The sequence below is a fragment of the Lithobates pipiens genome, unplaced genomic scaffold (genome assembly GCF_037356315.1).
Source record: "Lithobates pipiens isolate NorthernLeopardFrog02 unplaced genomic scaffold, aLitPip1_a1.2 Scaffold_19, whole genome shotgun sequence".
In the NCBI taxonomy this organism is placed as follows: Eukaryota; Metazoa; Chordata; class Amphibia; order Anura; family Ranidae; genus Lithobates; species Lithobates pipiens.
Window position 1 is genome coordinate 447,201,618 of NW_027507764.1, and position 18,974 is coordinate 447,220,591.

General features: G+C 42.6%; 1 protein-coding gene across 2 annotated transcripts in view; it reads right to left on the reverse strand.

Moving 5' to 3' along the window:
* Positions 1 to 18,974, reverse strand: part of ATP6V1H (ATPase H+ transporting V1 subunit H) — a 150,695-nt gene that overhangs the window by 82,173 nt on the left and 49,548 nt on the right. For both annotated transcript variants that reach the window (XM_077492693.1, XM_077492694.1), the window contains exons 8-9: positions 18,337 to 18,390; positions 11,031 to 11,128 (exon numbers count right to left, since the gene is read on the reverse strand). In XM_077492693.1, coding sequence (XP_077348819.1) covers positions 11,031 to 11,128; positions 18,337 to 18,390 — 152 coding nt within the window. The remainder of the gene's footprint in view (positions 1 to 11,030; positions 11,129 to 18,336; positions 18,391 to 18,974) is intronic.

Sequence of the window (18,974 nt, forward strand, 5' to 3'; positions counted from 1 at the left end):
ATATTTTCCTTTACAGGTAACCTGTTTAGAGTTACAAAGGAGGTCTAGCACTAGAATTATAGCGCTCGCTCTAATGTTTACAGCATTACCTCACGTGTGATGCAAACACAGTTTACAGGTGCATGCACGACTTACATGCAAGGAGGGAATTTAATTTTTTTTTTTTCCTTATTTAAAATTTGACACTGTACCTTTAAAAAATTATCACTTTTATTCCCATTACAAGGACTGTAAACATACCTTGTGATAAGAATACGGATGACAGGTCCTCTTTATTAAGAGATATGGGGTCAAAAAGACCCCAAATCTCCTCTTTACCTTTAAAAGATAAAAAAAAAAAAAAGTGGTTTTGCTTTAAAAAAACTTGTTTACTTCCACCCTGTACTGGTCGTCCCGGTTCTCCAAGGCCATAGAGGCAAACAAAGCGGATCTACTCTTTGATCGTCTGTGTGACCAGCCAGCGACACCATCGGATCGTTTCTCGGGCGAGCCGGCAGATACAGGAAGCCCAAGAAACACCGGCGAGTGGCGGAGGGGGTTCATCCCCTCCCTCCACTTCTGAAAGCGTTCCAGCAGCTCATGAGCTGCCAGGGAGAAAAACAGCCGCCTGCTGAAAAAAAAAAAAAAAAAAAAACACAATACAGGTGGCACAAGTGATATCGTCTGTAATATATATAATCCCAGTAAACCGCTTGCATCCACAACGTATATATATGAATTGCTGTCAGCAGGTGGTTTAAACTATGGTACTTTATCATTATTAAAAATCGTGGATTTAACAGTTCAAGTGAACACTATATGCAAAGTGCACAAACCAGCAATTATTATTAATTAGAGCTCAAAGTGGGCAACATCATGCTGTTTGCAATTAACCATCAGACAATACAGAATATAGTCCTGTTCAAACCTATCCTTTAGCTTTTAAGTAGCCTGGTCGGGCAGGTTTGCCCCCCCCTTTTGAGTTTTTTCTTTTGCCAACCGTCTCATTGGGGCAATTGCTTCTCACTTCCTGTCCCATAGCCACAGCACAAGAGGTAATTTCTCCAAAGTGAAGAAAAAAAAATAAAAAAAAAAAAAATAAAAAGATTTCTCTGACAGTTGTCACAAGAACTAGTGCACCCACTGAAAAATTTCCCATCTACTTCTGTCCTTTAGGATTTTAAGAGATAAGTGTGATCAAATTTGTTCTGGCTATACTTCTCTGTGAGTCACAGGAGTACATACATTAATGTCATCCTGTGACCCAGACTCAGCTGACACTATGCTATTGACCCCATCAACTGGTGGATTAAAACAGCGCCAAGTTTATAAAAATTTCTGACAATATTTTATATATCGGCTCCAAATTTCAGCTTGACACATACTTTAGTATACATCCTGGTGTGATGGAGCTTAATGTAGAAAAGACCCAGGTCTCCTATAATTTTGGCATTTTTTATACAACATGCTTACATATCACCTACTGTGTACATTATTAAGCGTTGTATATAGCACATAACAAAGATTGTCTTCCAATGAGCACTTTGACAAATGGGTTTTTCACATCGCTTTGTCATAAAATAAGTGAGACTGTTAAAGCTGTGTGTGACTTGCAGACTGCATAAAAAACAATGAAGGCATAAAACAGCCTCAGCAATATGAAAGGGTTAAGTGACATTAGCATGCAGCATTCTTCTTTTCACATTGTGTTGCACGAAGTGGGAATTTTTGATAAGTCCCAAAATGCAACTTGAACTTCATCAATCACTTAATGTTCCCTATTAAAGGCGTTCTATAGTCACATCATACTTTTTCACTTATAACATCAGCATTGTAATACAAAAAATACTTATTTTTGACAACCCAATATACACTTATCTTTTATGTTTTGAAAGAAGAAGAACTACATATCCCATGGTACCTTGCTGCCTGCAAGTTGTAACTCCTGCACTGATTCTACCTCCTGAAAACGCCTCCTCTTTGCACCTCTCTAGTCCAGAAGGCAGGATCTGTGAATTCTATGAAACAGTGCAGAGGCGCAACTAGAGCCTTCAGGGGCCCAGGGTAAAACACCATGAAGGGCCCCCCTTGGCCTTCCCACCTATCCTGGGGGCCCTTTACTCCCATTGTGGGACTCTTTATTACGGTCCAGCAGTGAGCTCCTTTCCTGCTGCTTTGGTGTCCCCCCATGGTGGCAGAATGCCAGAGGCCAGTCGTGACCTCTGGGACTCTGGTAGTTCCACCACTGGTGTCTATAGTTTTTTTTTTTTAACTTTAGTTCTTTTTTTTTTTTTTTTTTTTTTTTTTTACAATTTCATTTATTTCTTTTACATTTTAACCACTTCAGTTCCGGACCAATAAACACCTTAAGGACCAGAGGTCTTTTTGCAATTTCGCACTGCGCTGCTTTAACTGGTAATTGCGCGGTCATGCAATATTGCACCCAAACGAAATTTGCGTCCTTTTCTTCCCACAAATAGAGCTTTCTTTTGATGGTATTTGATTGCCTCTGCGATTTTTTTTTTTTGCGATATAAATGAAAAAAGAGCGAAAATTTTGAAAAAAAAAGATATTTTCTTCTTTTTGTTATAAGAAAAATCGAATAAACTAAATTTTAGTCATACATTGAGGGCAAAATTTATTCAGCCACATGTCTTTAGTAAAAAAAATGTCAATAAGCGTATATTTTTTGGTTTGCGCAAAAGTTATAGCGTCTACAAACTAGAGTACATTTTCTGGAATTTACACAGCTTTTAATTTATGACTGCCGATCTCATTTCTTGAGGTGCTAAAATGGCAGGGCAGTACAAATCCCCCCCAAATGACCCCATTTTGGAAAGTAGACACCCCAAGGAAATTGCTGATGGGTATGTTGAGCCCATTGAATATTTATTTTTTTTGTCCTAAGGGATTGAATAATGACAAAAAAATAAAAAAAAAATTTTTTTTACAAAAAGTTGTCACTAAATGATATATTGCTCACACATGCCATGGTTATATGTGAAATGACACCCCAAAATACATTCTGCTGCTTCTCCCGAGTACGGGGATACCACATGTGTGGGACTTTTTGGGAGTCTAGTCGCGCACGGCACCCCGAAAACCAATCACCACCTTCAGGATTTCTAAGGGTGCAAATTTTTGATTTAACTCCTCACTACCTATCACAGTTTCGAAGGCCATAAAATGCCAAAATAGCACAAAACCCCCCCAAATGACCCCATTTTGGAAAGTAGACACCCCAAGCTATTTACTGAGAGGCATGTTGAGTCCATGGAATATTTTATATTTTGCCAAAAGTTGCGGGAATATTACAAACTTTTTTTTTTTTGCACAAAGTTGTCACTAAATGATATATTGCTCACACATGCTATGGGCAGAAGTCAAATTACACCCCAAAATAAATTCTGCTGCTTCTCCCGAGTACGGGGATACCACATGTGGGGGACTTTTTGGGAGCCTAGTTAACTAGCTACCTAGCGACACTAGCGATACTGATGCAGCGTTCAGAAAAATTATCGCTTAGTGACACTGGCAAAAGGGGGTGAAAGGGTTAACTAGCGGAAATCAGGGGGTTAAAACCATTATTGGGTAGTATATCGGGGTACCTAGCGCTATAAAAACCTGGCGGTGAACCTAAAAAAATAACTAGCTACCTAGCGACTGTAGCGACACTAATGCAGCGATCAGAAAAACGATCGCTTAGTGACACTGGCAAAAGGGGGTGAAAGGGTTAACTAGCGGCAATCAGGGGGTTAAAAACATTATTGGGTAGTATATCGGGGTACCTAGCGATATAAAAACCTGGCGGTGAACCTAAAAAAATAACTAGCTACCTAGCGACACATGCAGCGATCAGAAAAATGATCGCTTAGTGACACTGGCAAAAGGGGGTGAAAGGGTTAACTAGCGGCAATCAGGGGGTTAAAAACATTATTGGGTAGTATATCGGGGTACCTAGCGCTATAAAAACCTGGCGGTGAACCTAAAAAAATAACTAGCTACCTAGCGACTGTAGCGACACTAATGCAGCGATCAGAAAAACGATCGCTTAGTGACACTGGCAAAAGGGGGTGAAAGGGTTAACTAGCGGCAATCAGGGGGTTAAAAACATTATTGGGTAGTATATCGGGGTACCTAGCGATATAAAAACCTGGCGGTGAACCTAAAAAAATAACTAGCTACCTAGCGACACTAGCGACACATGCAGCGATCAGAAAAATGATCGCTTAGTGACACTGGCAAAAGGGGGTGAAAGGGTTAACTCTAGGGGCAATCAGGGGGTTAAATCTTTATTGGGGGGTGATAGGGGGCTACCCTGGACCTAACACTAACTGTCCTGACAGTTTTACTGTCACAACTGACACTGAATGCATTGATCAGTAAAGAAATGATCAATGCAATCAGTGACACTGTGACTGGGGGGGGGAGGGGGGGCGGGGGGGGATCGGGGGGCGATCGGGGGGGGGATCGGGGGGGGGTTTGTGTGCCTGTGTGTACCTACATGTCAGTGTAGTGTTCGTGCAGACTTACTTTTACTCTTCTCCTCGTAGTCCGGTCAAAAAGACCGCCCCGAGGAGAATGACATCACTTCCTCCTTCCTGTGTAAACAATACACAGGGGAGGAAGCTTCTCATTGGCCAGGAGCGATCCAGAGGGGGTGGCCGAAAACGAACGGCCATCCCCTCATCACGGAGCGCTCCTGGACCGAATCGGACCGCCGTAACCAGCGGGAGGGGGTCCGATGGGACCCCCCACCCGCTGGAAGGCAATCACGTAGATGTACGTGATTATGCCTGCCTGTGCCATTGTGCTGACGTACAATGGCAATACGGCGGTCCTCAAGTGGTTAAGGAGCCCTGTTGGGAGGCTTTGGTGAAATATCAGGGGTCTAAACAGACACAAAGGAGATTGCGGAAATACCTCAATCTCCAGCTCTGCAGCACAGAATGAATAAACAAAGAGGAAGAACTCTATACTGAACTTCCTGTTCATTCATAAACTGAAGCATGGCAAACACAATTTACTACAGCTATGACTGAAGAGGAAAAAATAGGATTTTTATAATAGCTTACCTGTAAAATCCTTTTCTTGCAGTACATCATGGCACACAGAGCCATAGTATTAACTACATGGGTATATAGGCACCTTCAGGTGATGGATACCGGCACATCCGTTTTTGGAGAAAAGCAATATACACAAATCCCAAAAGAGGGACGGGACCTCCATGTCCTGTGATTTACTCCAAGAATAGGATTTTACAGGTAAGCAGTTATAAAAATCCTATTTTCTTTATCGTATATCACTGGACACAGAGCCATAGTATTAACTATATGGGACGTCCCATAGCAATGCTATTTGAGGGGAGGGGGGAGACAACCCGCAGGGCGCCTACAGACTTGAGGACCTATACTGCTGCCTGTAACACACTGGGGCCGAAGGAGATAGCCTCATGCCTTTTTACATCCATCTGATAAAACCTGGTGAATGTATGTACTGAAGACCAAGTTGCAGCCTTACAGATATGAGCCATGGAGGCCTGGTAATGCACTGCTGAAGAAGCACTAAGCACTCTGGTAGAGTGCGCCTTGAAGCCTGAATTATAACTTGCTAAATCCACTTAGAAATAGTAGATTTCGACGCTGCTTGTCCTTTCCTAGGACCTTCTGGCAGCACAAAGAAGTCTTCCAGAGCTAAGCAGTCTTTAAAGAGACCTTGACCACTCTCACCACATCAAGACAATGTAGTGACTTCTCTTACCTAGAACATGGTTTTGGAAAAAACTATGGAAGGACAATATCTTGGTTCAGGAGAAACCCTGAGACCACTTTAGGCAGAAAACTTGGACAAGGACGCGTCACAACCCTGTCCTTGTGAATAAACAAATATAGCTCTTTACAAGAAAGAGCAGCCAATTAATGCCGAAACCCTCCTTGCTGAGAATATAGCAACCAAGAATACTAACTTCCTTTTCAGAAGGACTAAGGGAGTATGCTGTATTGGTTCAAAAGCCTGTTTTTGTAACACTGACAAAACTAAGTTCAAGTCCCAAGGATTCAAAGGTGATCTAACTGGCGGATTAAGCCCTATCACCCCTTGCATAAAAACCCAGACCAAAGAATGCGAAGCAAGTGGTCTTTGAAATAAGGCCAAGACTTGGCCTTTAATAGTACTCAAGGCCAGCTTCATCTCTACCCCTAATTGTAGAAAGCAAGAATTCTGCCTAGGCTAAATTTCCGAGGGTGCAAACCCTTGGATTCCCACCAGGAAACATAAGCCCTCCAGACTCTATAATATAGGATTCCGTAAGCTGGCTTCCTTGCATTAATCAAGGTAGATAACTGACCCGTTTAGCTCACGTTTCTGCAGAATGTAGGTTTCAAGGCCTTAAATTTAGAGTTTGTAAGGTAGGGTGGAATATCAGGCACTGTGAAATTAGGTCTGGATGTAGTGGAATGAACCATTGATCCCCCACTGCCTTCTTTATGATTTCTGAATACCTGGGCCATGCTGGGGCTACAAGAATTACAGGCTCTTTCCAGCTTGATCCTGCAAAGAAGTCGTGGCAGCAAATGAATATGGAGGAATGCATAAATCAGTGAGAACTGATCCCATGGGGTTGCCAACGCATCTGTTCCGCGTGCGAGTAGATCTGTTATCCTGGACACAAAGTTGACCAACTTCACGTTGAACCTGGATGCCAGAAGATTTACATCCGGAATCCCCCCTTTTTGGCAAACAGACAGAAAAATGTCGGGGTGAACGGACCATTCCCCCGGAAGCAATTGCTGGTGGCTCAAGCAGTCCGCCTGCCGATTCTCTACTCTCGGAATGAAAACTGCCGATAGGCACGGAACATTCCTTTCTGCCCAAGTTTGGATATGGTACACCTCTCTCTGCGCTGTGAGACTCTTGGTGCCCCCTTAGTGATTGATATAAGCCACAGCTGTGGCATTGTCTGATTGGATCCTGACAGAACAACCCCGTAACCTGAATGTCCAGGTCTTCAGGGCTAGACGAGCTGCCCGAATCTCTAGGATGTTGATGAGTAAGGTTTTTTCGGTTCTTCACCACCGTCTCTGGGACAGTTGTCTTTTCTAGTACTGCTCCCCAACCTGAAAGGCTAGCATCTGTCGTTACCACCTTCCAGATAACTGGTCTGAAGGTATGCCAAGACTGTTATGCCCTGCGCCCTTAATCTGGCTAGAGATGAAGCCAGAACTTTTGTAAATATCTAGGGTGCTGTAGCCAGCCCGAAGGGCAAGGCTACAAACTGAAAATTATGCTGTTCTACCTCGAACCGCAGAAAGCGAGAAATATAGGAGCATGCAGATATGCATCCCTGATGTCGATAAGAGGCCAGAAGTTCTCCTCCTTGTAGGATAGAAACCACCGACCTGATCGACTCCATGCGAAAAGAGCGGACATTCAGGAACTAAATTAGATTCTTTAGATCTAGAATGGGTCTAACATCTCCATTCAGTTTTGGTACCATAAAGAGGTTTGAATAGAACCCCAAACCTTGATCTTCTGTGGGGATTTGGATGATCCCCCTGAGCCATTAATCGTTCTAATGCCTGAACGAGAAATTCCCTTTTCCCTGGATCTTTGGGAACGTTTGACCTCAGAAAACGAGGCGGTGGAAACTCCAGAAATTCCAGTTTGAACCCTAGAGTTATCGTGGAGATGACCCATCTGTCCTGAATTTCCTCCTGCCAGACTTCTGAGAACTGCAGAAGTCTTCCCCCTATCCTGTAGAGCGGGATCGTCCTTTCATAATGAGGCTTTAGAATTCTATTTTGCAGGTTTCCGCCCCCAGGACTTCTTTTGCACCTGGGCCTGACCCTGAGGTTTTCCTCTAGACTTTGACGGTGGAGGCCGTCGCACCTGCCTAGAGGCAGATGCCCCTGGCGCTGGAGAAAGAGCGACCTTAAATGAAGGGTTTTACTCCTAAAAGAGTACTTTTCCCACTTTAAATCTTTTGGATGTATTTGTCCAAATCATCCCCAAATAGCCGATCCCCATGAAAAGGAAAACCAGTCAGGAGCCTTTTACATGGTGCTTCAGCTGACCAATTTTTTAACCACAGGATCCTTCGCATGTGCACCAGCACAAGCGCAAGACGAGATGCCTGGTGGATAGAATCCTTGATGGTGTCAACGGCAAAACCTAATGCTCTTGGTAGTTTGGCCAAGTCCCAGGCCTGTTATACAGGAACCTCCTTAAGGGCCTGTTTAAAGTGGTCCTTCAGGGACTGACAGATGCCTATTGCAGCGACTGCAGGCCGAGTAACTGCACCTGCCAAAGAAAAAGAGGATTTCAGCAGGAATTCCAATCTTTTAATTATTGGATCCTTACGCATTTGCGAATTGTCTACTGGACAAGTTAGACTTATTCACACTGGATATAGCAGCGTCAACTGCTGGCACATTATATCTTTTGATGAATTTCTCCTCCACGGGATAAATAACTGAAAACCTTTTAGGAGGGAGAAAATTCTTACCCGGGTGATCCCATTCAGCATAAATAAGCTGTTCTAGTAATGCATGGACGGGAAACGCATGCAAAAATCTGTGGAGGTCTTAAGGAACCCAAAGGAGAAACAGAACTTTCGGCTGACTCCGTTAAGGGCAGCTTGAAAGAAGGAACGAACCATCTCTGTAAGAGATTGTACCAGCAATTTTTGAGATTGCAAGGCTGAAAAGAGTTTTTGCCCTGTTGATTCTGCAGAAGAGGAGTCACTGGATTGCCTTTTCTCCTGATCCCATGAGGGTAATACCTCATCCTCCACCCACTGGTCCCTTGATAAAGGGTCTGAGGTGAGGGAGGAGGATCTACCATGCTTCCGCTCCCTTTGGATGGAGGATACGATTAAAGCCACTAGTCTCTCCTCTAGCTCCAGCAGGGCGGAGGAAAGAGCATCTTCAGTTACGTAAACAGAGGTTGAAATGCCAGCAGCAGCTGGAACTCCCACTGGCTTACCCTGGCTAGCCACTTCTGGTACTTCAGGAGAAGATGACAATGTGGAGGCATTACTAGAATCCTCAGTGCCTGGGGTTGATGCTTTAGGTACCCTTTTTAAAGGCGTTTGTAACAGTCTTTTTGGGAGGCATAGTCCTAAGCACAACATCAGAGGTACTAAATAAATGCACCACTCGCTGAACTAGTCTAGCAAATGAAAATGCCACCAATAAAGTTCAGCCTGATGCTGAGAGAAATGTGTTCCCTTTGGAAATGCCTGCATCATCCCCTTTACATGCTCCCACTGATCCTGTGCATTGCCTGCCTGCTCTCAGCTGCAAACTGACAGAGGTCTGATTTCTGAGCTCTGCGCCTGCGACATGTAATCCACAAGGAGGCAGTTTCCCGTACACGATGCCGTGCTAGGCAACGCCCCCTCCATCTTCTAACACGCCCCTCCATTAATTTAAGTCTCCTAGTTTGCCCGTGCAGCGCTGTTCGGATCTACCTAGCGGCAGATTCCATGAGAGGGAGGGGGAGGACACAGAAGGGGGACACTCAGGGAGGAAAAAAACATGGAAAGCAGCTGCACCCCCGGGGACGAGGGTGGGGGGGCTGTTGTAGCCTCCTACCCCTTCTTCCCTTTCCAGGGGGGAGAAGCTGCAGTGAGGTTTACCTACTTGCCAACTTTCCCTGCAATCCAGGACTCCCCCCTTGAATTTCTCCTGATGGCTGAGACCCAACATACTGTCTGCTGCGGACACAGAGTTAGCTGAGAAGCAACGTAATAAGGTATGCATTTACACCCTCTAGTGGAGATTTTAGGCATTATAACATTCCACACAGAAGAAAATCCTAGGTGGACTTTTTACAGTTCCTAGGCTTCTTCACTTACCTTATCCCCGCCGCAGGGTTCTGCTGTTATCAGACAGATCCAACCTTCACCCATCACGATGGGTTATGTTTAACAAACCTTCAATGACCGGGTCCCTTTTTAGCTGGGTTCCACTCCCTTGGACCCGTATAGCACCCCGCCAGGAAAAACTTTAAGTAATGTGAGCATGACCAAAGCACTGACCCAAAGGTCCAGGTCTCCAAAGAGAAGCATTGCAGGCAAAACCTTGTTCTTCTAATACGAGGCCCGGGTACCAACCACCTTGGCCTCAGTGGCACTCTGGATGGATCCGGTCTGTGGAGGCCATTTAAATCCAGTAAGGATCCTTGCAGTGGCACTGCAGAGCACATCTTCACTCGTGACCAACACCTTAGACACTGGTAGGAGGAGCTGTTATATAGGGCATGAACTTCCTGTCTTGGGTGTGCCAGTGTCCATCACCTGAAGGTGCCTACGTACCCATATAGTTAATACTATGTCTCTGTGTCCCGTGATGTACGATAAAGAAAAAAATTAGCCAGTGATAGTTACAAATCAGAGGAGCACACATGGGCCCAAGGCAGCAGGATAGGGAGGAGGCATGTAGAGCAACCGATGCATTCTCTTTCCTTCCTGCAGTTGCTGAATGTCTGCAGGAGGGAGAGGATGATGTGTGGGCATTCAGTAGCTGCATGGAGCGATTGGCTCCTCTACATGCCACCCTCACCCCTCCCATCCAGGTGTGGGGGGGCGCACAGGACCCCTGGAGCATGGGCCGGTTCGCAATTATGACCCCTGTACGTACGCCCCTGCGACATAGTCTATTCACAGGGCATATAATGCAAATACATGTCATTGAATTCAAAAAGGTTAACAGTGTGGGGATCTTCACAAAGTAAGTTTACAAATTTAAAGATCATTCAAGGTAATAGGAGTAGCCTACAAACAATTGAAATACTGTACAATGTGGAAATATATATATATTTATTCAATCTGCACTACTCTAACGTTAAGAAAATTTTACCTGCATTACACCCACTCTCTAGAACTTTCACCCTTTGTATAAGCCATAGTTGTCTCCTGTACACTGTCGAGTGCCTTATCTTTCAATAATCATATTACTCTTATTCCCAAGATGTAGTCAAATCCATGGTGACAGCAATTGTCTTTAAGATGCTCTTTTGCATTTATCATTACACTCAATAAGAAGCCTTACCAGTTGACACCATCTGCTTCCACCCACGCAAAACGGTACTCATTAACCCTAAGCATCAGTTGAAGGCATCCTGCGACACACTGCACATACTGTGAGCTCTGAAATTATAAGAATGTTGGGAATTAGTGGTGGGAAATAAGAGTATTTTATTTTGGTTGCAACAAGTAGAAACGATTATATTATTAGTAAGTTATGAAATAAAAACTTACTAGAAAAGCACAAAACAAAAAGTTATTTAGAACCTCTTTAATAGGAGAAGCAGAACGGAAGCATTCTAAATAAAGGGAAGAACAAGGTAACAGTTGATTGCTTATAATTTTAAAAATCAAACAAATTGTCATCAAACACATACCTTGAGGAAAGGGAAAACTTACCTCTCCTGCTGTCCACAATCCTGCTCCAATCCTAACAAATGATCCCTGAAGTTTGAAGGAAACCAACACTTCTAGGCGTGTCGAACTGTGGTCCCCCGCAGCTCTCACTGGTTCCTCCGGCTGACCACTACAGTGCAGAGTGGTTACATTATTCATCACCCATTCAACTCTTTTGCAAAATCAAAGCTGCCCGCAGACTTTTCAAATCCAAAATACATCTGGGCATGTTGGATGCATGCGTCACCCTCTGTCCGTTGTGGTTTCACCCACCAGCCTCTTTGTCACTACAGGACTAAGGGCCGAGTACGCTCCCTGTCGCATACAATTAATCCCATAATCCTCCACACTTGGAAGTACCAAATGTTTCTTTGCTCCTGAACACATCAGCGGGAGAGCAAGAGGAAAGAAAGTTCTTAGAAATCCAGGTTAGTAATTTATTGGTAGAGACGCGCACACCAGTCATTTATATACAATACAATACCTGTGGTCTGAGGGCAAGGGAAAAAAAGGACCACAAAATGTATCAGACAGCACAGATTGAAATTTAAATGGGGGGGGGGGGTTATTTTAGTAATTTGCGGATGGTTTTTAAGGGTAATGAAAGTAAGGCCATTGTCCCTGGCACTAGTGTAGTGCAATTTTTTAAAGAAATCGTTTGATTGATGAAATTAAAACTCATTTATCGGATTTACGCTACGATTATCAATCTTTCCCATCCATCCCGCTGCAGAAGAGGCTATTCCACTGAGCACCAAACGCCAATCTGCTTATATGCGATTTACCCCTGCATGGGTGCCGCTATCCGTTGAGTGTGGAACTGAGAGGGGAGCACGTGTGAAAATTCACTTTTCTGCACAGAAGTTGTGATTGTCTGCACAATTGTTGGAAAATGACAATATTACGGACATTATTAAATTTTGCAATTTCTTGCTCCCGACATTTGAACTATTATTTTGCACCAGCGCTGTATATATGTGCTTTACTTATGAATTAATGGATGGACACTTTTGCATTTTGGACTTTTTTCACATACTAGCACATTGCACTTTTGATTAGCACCTTTTTATGTATTACACTTGATTATTTATAAGAGGTCTATGAGTAATCGTGAGGATTTTGCTTTGACATTATTGTAGTCACTTACACATTTTGGCAGTGCCATTTACCCCTCCATATCTATACATTTTAGGCGTTTAGGGGTGATTTATCATCCCCACAAGATAAGGGCCATGGCTTCCAAAAGCCAGGACTGGTATACCCATAAAAGCCATTGTGTAAATATACAGAAAGAAACAACATGTACATACATACATTTTTCAGCTTATACCAGAAAACCATAAGTTCTTTTTGCAACAAAGAGGCATTGCTATGGGGGCTAAATTTGCCCCCAGCCTCGCCAATCTTTTTATGCAGAAAATGGGAGGAGGATGTCGTCTATTCTGAACACAGACAGTCTTGTTCTGTGGGCCAGATATATAGACGACATCCTCCTCCTATGGGAAGGCAATCCCTTCAGGACTTTTTCATCTGTCTTAATGACAACAATTGTGGTATCTCATTGTCGTATGAATTCAGTTCTTCCAAAATAAATTTTTTAAATCTCGAGATAGAAATAGCTTCAAGACAATTTAGGTTTCAGACTAATTTCAAGAGAACTGATCTCAATAGTTTTATTTCTATAGATAGATGCCATCATCGATCATGGCTTGAATCAGTCCCTCGCAGCCAATTGCGTAGGAATTTTACAGATGCCGATACGCATTTTGTTCAGGCTTCTATTCTTAAACAAAGGTTTATTGAAAAGGGCTACAATGAAACATCATTAAACACGGAATTACACAGGGTGGCGTTGGTGGATAGGAACTCTCTCCTTATACCAAAACCTCCACGGGAATCTGATGATGCTTACAAGTGTTCTATGCTCACGACTTTTTCTGATCAACAGAAAGATATATCATTAATGATCATATTCTGGATACCATTCTCCCAAAGTTATTTTTAGAGGTGCACCTTCACTTCGGGGAAAAATTGCCCCTAACATTATCAATTCCCCCACACGCCCGTCATTTTTTTCATAATATGGTTGCTTATTTCCCTGTAAAAAAAATGTGTGGTTTGTAAACACAATTCATGTGGGACACACAAGATTTCAGAATTTAGGTCTAACGTCACCAACAAGACTTATCCCATCAAAATATTCTGTACTTGTGCCACTACACACGTTGTGTATATGAGCACCTGCCTTTGCGGAAAACAGTATGTGGGATGTACCATTCGTTCCCCGAAAGGGTAGGTGAACATATTGCCAGGATTAAGGCTGGTGAAAGCAAACATAATTTGCCTAGGCACTATCGAAAACATCATAACCCGAGACCCCCTGAGGTTCCCAATTTGTCATTATTGACAAATATACCCCCCCCATGGAGAGGGGGTGCTATGACCAGGGGTTTCTCACGTTTAGAAACTTACTGGATATACCAGCTACAGACCCATTCCCCTTTTGGTTTAAGCAGAGGGATATCAATGTTAGTTTTATTAATCAAGGCTAACACACTTTGTGTTTGGCACACCTATATATATATATATTTCGATATATTTTTTTCTATTTTCTTATTTTTATTGTCTCCATTTATTTTTTACTTTTTATTCATTTAATTTGATCACCCCTGTTTTTATACAAAAAACTATTAATAATTTTTTAGATTCTGCTCTTAATTTACAGTATTTTTTATACGACTCAATAAATAGGATTGTACTGTTTATAAATATGGGCCACCATTCTGCACATCAGCTCTGAGATGTATTATTCTTACTAAATCAGTTTTTATTTTATTTTTTACAATTTTTAATAGAAGTCACTTCCATGAAAAATTGTTCATTAATATTCCCCAATTTCGTTCAATTTCACATATTAAACTATTTGCATCCCCTTTAAAATGGGCTATTGTTTTGATTATTACTACATTTCAATTGGTTATCTTTTCTAATAAACTTTTTGTTTTTCCTTTATTTATAATATGTCCACTAATAAAGATTGTTTTTTACTTTGCTGTCACTCCACCTGGCTGCTTATACGGTTATGTGTTAGTGTCAGTGCTTATATCACCATTTATGTTGTATATTCAGATTGGTTTTCTTTGTGATATTGGGCCATTTCCTGTTCCATCATTTCAGAATGAGGCTTGCAACACGTCAGCACCATTCTCTAACCGGAAATGACCAGTTAACCATCTGGATACACTTCCTGCACTTCAGAATGAGGCTTGAAACGCACGTGGCGGTGCTATCCTGCCCAAAACCGGAAGTGACCTCAGAAATGTCAGCAATTAATGTCAGAGCTGCTGTTCATTATGGGGGACTCATACATCTATATAAAGGCGGTAAATATCATGGAACAGCACCCCAGATGAGGCCTATTTAGGCAAAATGCATCGGGTTGTTAGCTGATCTCCTGGTTACTGTCTAATTTGAAGCACTTGTTTTTAATCTGGAAAATGCAAGTGCAATTCTTATGCTTACAACAACACTAAATATTCCTTACCGAATTACGATAGGTGACCTGTTCTTCATCTCTTTCTCCTTCATGGTTGGGCTTATTTGCCCATTTTACTGCCTTATCCATTGTTTTGGAGCATTTGCCTGAAGACCGTATCCATATAGTGACCCTTTCACACTGGAGCGGTGCGCTGGCAGGACGGTAAAAAAAGCCCTGCTAGCAGTATCTTTGGAGTGGTGAAGGAGCGGTGTATACACCGCTCCTGCCCATTGAAATCAATGGGGCAGCGCGGCTATACCGTCGGCATAGCGCTGCTGCAGCAGCGATTTGCTGTGGTTTTAACCCTTTCTCGGAAATGCAATTAAAAGCAGGCACAGATTACTTAAATAGGAATGGAAAGTTCCCTACCACCTAAGAAATTCAGATAGGGGGAAAAAATCCCATTGTGAAGCTTTAACACAGTGTTTTTTTGAAAATTAACCTAATGTATGTATCCTTACGAAGAAACACTTAGCAGAAGCACACAAGGTCAGCTTTCCCCAGCTGCAAAGGGAACACATGCCTTTGACAACCTTTCAAGACAAAAGCTTCATGAAAAGGGCCTGTTAAATAAATAGAAATACCTCTTATCTTTTAAAACTAAGGAGTGCCAGCTTGGTGCTATTATATGGAGAAATTGCAGGGTCAAATTCAAGGCTTTCCTTTTCAATGACAGATGTCCATTAATATACAGTTTTCAAAGATTAATTATAATAAAACCTGGATGCACATCAGTAGAATTGAATAACAATGAAAATTCACTACAGATTTTAATGTTTACTCTAAAAATTCAACTATCTGCTAGGGACAGGAGTGTTTGAATTAGAAACATTGTGTAACTAAAAGGTGGTGTGAATTTTATATCATTCCCATGTCAACCAAATATCTCCTTCAACTTATTAAAGGAGTTGTAAAGGCAGAAGGTTTTTTATCTTGATGCACATTCTATGCATTAAGATAAAAAACCGTCTGTGTGTAGCAGCCACCCCAGCACCCTCTAATACTTACCTGAGTCCCATCTCTGTCCAGGCATGTCCACGAGTGTCTTAGCCGTCCAGGACTCTCCCCCCGATTGGCTAAGAGACAGCAGTGGCGCCATTGGCTCCCATGGCTGTCAAAGTCAGTTAGATAATCAGAGGAAAGAGGGGGCTGGGCTGGGGCCGGGTCAGGACTCCATGTCTAAATGGACACACAGAGCTGTGACTCGGCTCGGGTTCCCCCATAGCAATCTGCTTGCTGTGGGTGCACTTGACAGGAGGGAGGGGCCAAGAGCAGCAATGAGAGACCCGAGAAGAAGATGAGCAAGGCTGCTCTGTGCAAAACCACTACACAGAGGAGGTAAATATAATAGGTTATTTAAAAAAAAAAAAAAAAAAAAAAAACACTAGACTTTACAATCACTTAAATGCATGTCCCTTGAGATAACTGGAGTGTAAACATTTCTATAGGTGACTCGTCACTTAACTGCAGACGGCAGTATTCTGTACAAGCATAATCAAACCTAAAAAGACTGCCATTTTGTTACCAAACCTAAAGTGGTAAAGAAAAAAAAAAAAGTGTGCAATTAAATAAAATGCGCACCAATTGTTGCAATAATCACCTTCAATTTGGAGATGTCCCTCGCAGAACTTCTTTTCCATTTCTAGATGTCCTTAATCTTTTACCTACATCCTCTGAGTCCAGGCCATTGTGAACCCACCCCCAGCCTGTGAATGGACAGGGAAGGAGAAGCAGCCCATCTGTCTTCTCTTTTTAGCATTTTCCTTGTCAGAACATGAACTCAGCTCCTTACACCACTTCTCCAAGAGTCCTGCAGTTCAGGGTCTGGAAGAGGTGGGTACAAAGTCAAATTCGGGTACTTCTGTTGCCTTTAAAGTGGTTGTAAACCCTTACAAACCACTTTGACCTACAGGTAAGCCTAGATTAAGGCTTACCTGTAGGTCCAAGAAATATCTCCTAAACCTATACGGTTTAGGAGAGATTTGCCCGAAGACAGGCACCGCTGTCTACGGCGCATGCACCGTAGACAGCGGCGCGCAGGCGCACTGAGCGCGGCATTTCCAACAATGGAGCTGCCGCGTGTGTCGGCTCCCGTGCGCATGCGCGGGAGTGGCGTCATCGCGGCTCCGCCGAATGACAGCGGCGGAGCTGCGAGACCCCACCGAAAAGATGGATGCACCGGACTACAGGGGACAGTGGTGACATCGCTGGCTCCTGTGTCAGGTAAGTGACACATAATGGGCTACGATGCAATGCATAGTAGCCCATTATGCTTTGCCTTTGCAGGGAATAAAAGAGGAAGTAAACCCATCAGGGTTTACTTCCTCTTTAATAAAGTTTTATTTTATTTTATTTTTTTATGCAGAAATGTTAAAGCTGCCTTGAGTTAGCTGTATGTAAAATCTGTATACACCTTTATGTTGCTCCTTTTCATGATTTGCAAAAGAAAGAATGGAGTGATTCAACTGACAGTCAATCCAATAGCTGAAGGCTTTAAACCCCTCTCCAGTAAAAACTCAATCACTTTTTAATGTCTCTTGAGATGCTATCCCAGAGCATTTCTGTACAGTTTTGGTCTTTAGCAACAGGCCAAACCTGCAGCACACTCAGCCAAAGATTGATCACTGTTGTGAGCGGTTCTGACCAGGGTCCAAGTCCTAGCATGAAGCCTTCTGGATGAAAGACTGATGGCTTTCGTCACAAATGAGTGACATTTACTTCTTCCAGGACTATGGGCATACTCCAGACACACTTCTGTTATTAGACCCATCAGTAATCAAAGGTCATCAAATGTATACGTTTATGACTGCCAGATTAGCCAGAACTCCAGCAGTTACCAATCTACCATCAGCAGCTATGACTGAGACAACAGAGATACAATCTCGTGTTTGCAGACTACAAACTATAACAGTATCAATATCTACAGTATGTAACCATCTATGCAAGATCTAGGTAAATTAAATTAAATTACAAACAAAAATATATTAAAGGTTTTATTTTAAACACTAGTTTTATACTAATCTGCAGCATCTTGACCTAGCTAGCTTAGAATTGTTTTTTGCTCCCAAACGCCACCCTTGTAACATTTGTCAATTGCTATATCAAGAGCTTGTGATCTTCATGTACACAGCCATACTTGAACGTTCCTTCAGGACCTTGTTCTGATTTTGTCTATCTAGAGACATGTGAAATGAGAGCAACAAGGAAATGTGGGTGGATCACAAATGAGACATACAACAGATTGTAAAATTGTTCCAATAAAAAGGCCACAAATAAAAAAACTAAGCTGTGCCCTAGGTAGCACTCTGAAAGTCCAATACAATGTCAAGTAATTATGCGCTCACCTATGATTCACTATCATACCATAAGTTTTTTGTTCCCTTTGCAGAATACTTACATCGCTTGGAGAGACAGTTCCTGTTTCCATGGCAGTTCCACTTCCTCGTAATTTCTGAAGCAGAAAATAAAATAGAAATGTAAAAATAGTAGTCCTTTGTAATGCCGTTTTATCGTGACTATTGATTATATTTGTTCAGGAGGGTCAGACCAACCAAAACGAATATTTCAATTCTGAGATGCTATAGGAGTTAACCATTATGACTATAAACACCTGAAATATCTGGATTCAGAGTTCCTTGGTCTATAAATATGGTATAGTTATTATGACATGCCCAACCAGGACAGGGGCTTTTGGAGGGAATTGCAGGGTAGCCTCCTGCCTACTGATTATGGGCCCTGGCTTTTGAGGGGACTCTATTCTTTGGAAGGTGTGTGCCTTGAGGACTCTTGGAGTGGTTTTGCTTTGGGTCCATGTCTCCCCGAAACACAGACCCTGGGAACCTAGGACCTGGATACAGATTTAGGGCCTCTATGCCCAAACCAGCAATGACTGCGTCAACCCCCTTCTAGACTCAGACTCTAAGGAGAAGATAATAATCGCCTTAAAACAACCTGATGTTGAGGTATCCCTCCGTTATGTGTAATCTGTTTAAGGTGTTGCGTTTATTGTGAAGTGTGTTTCTCCCATTGTTAATT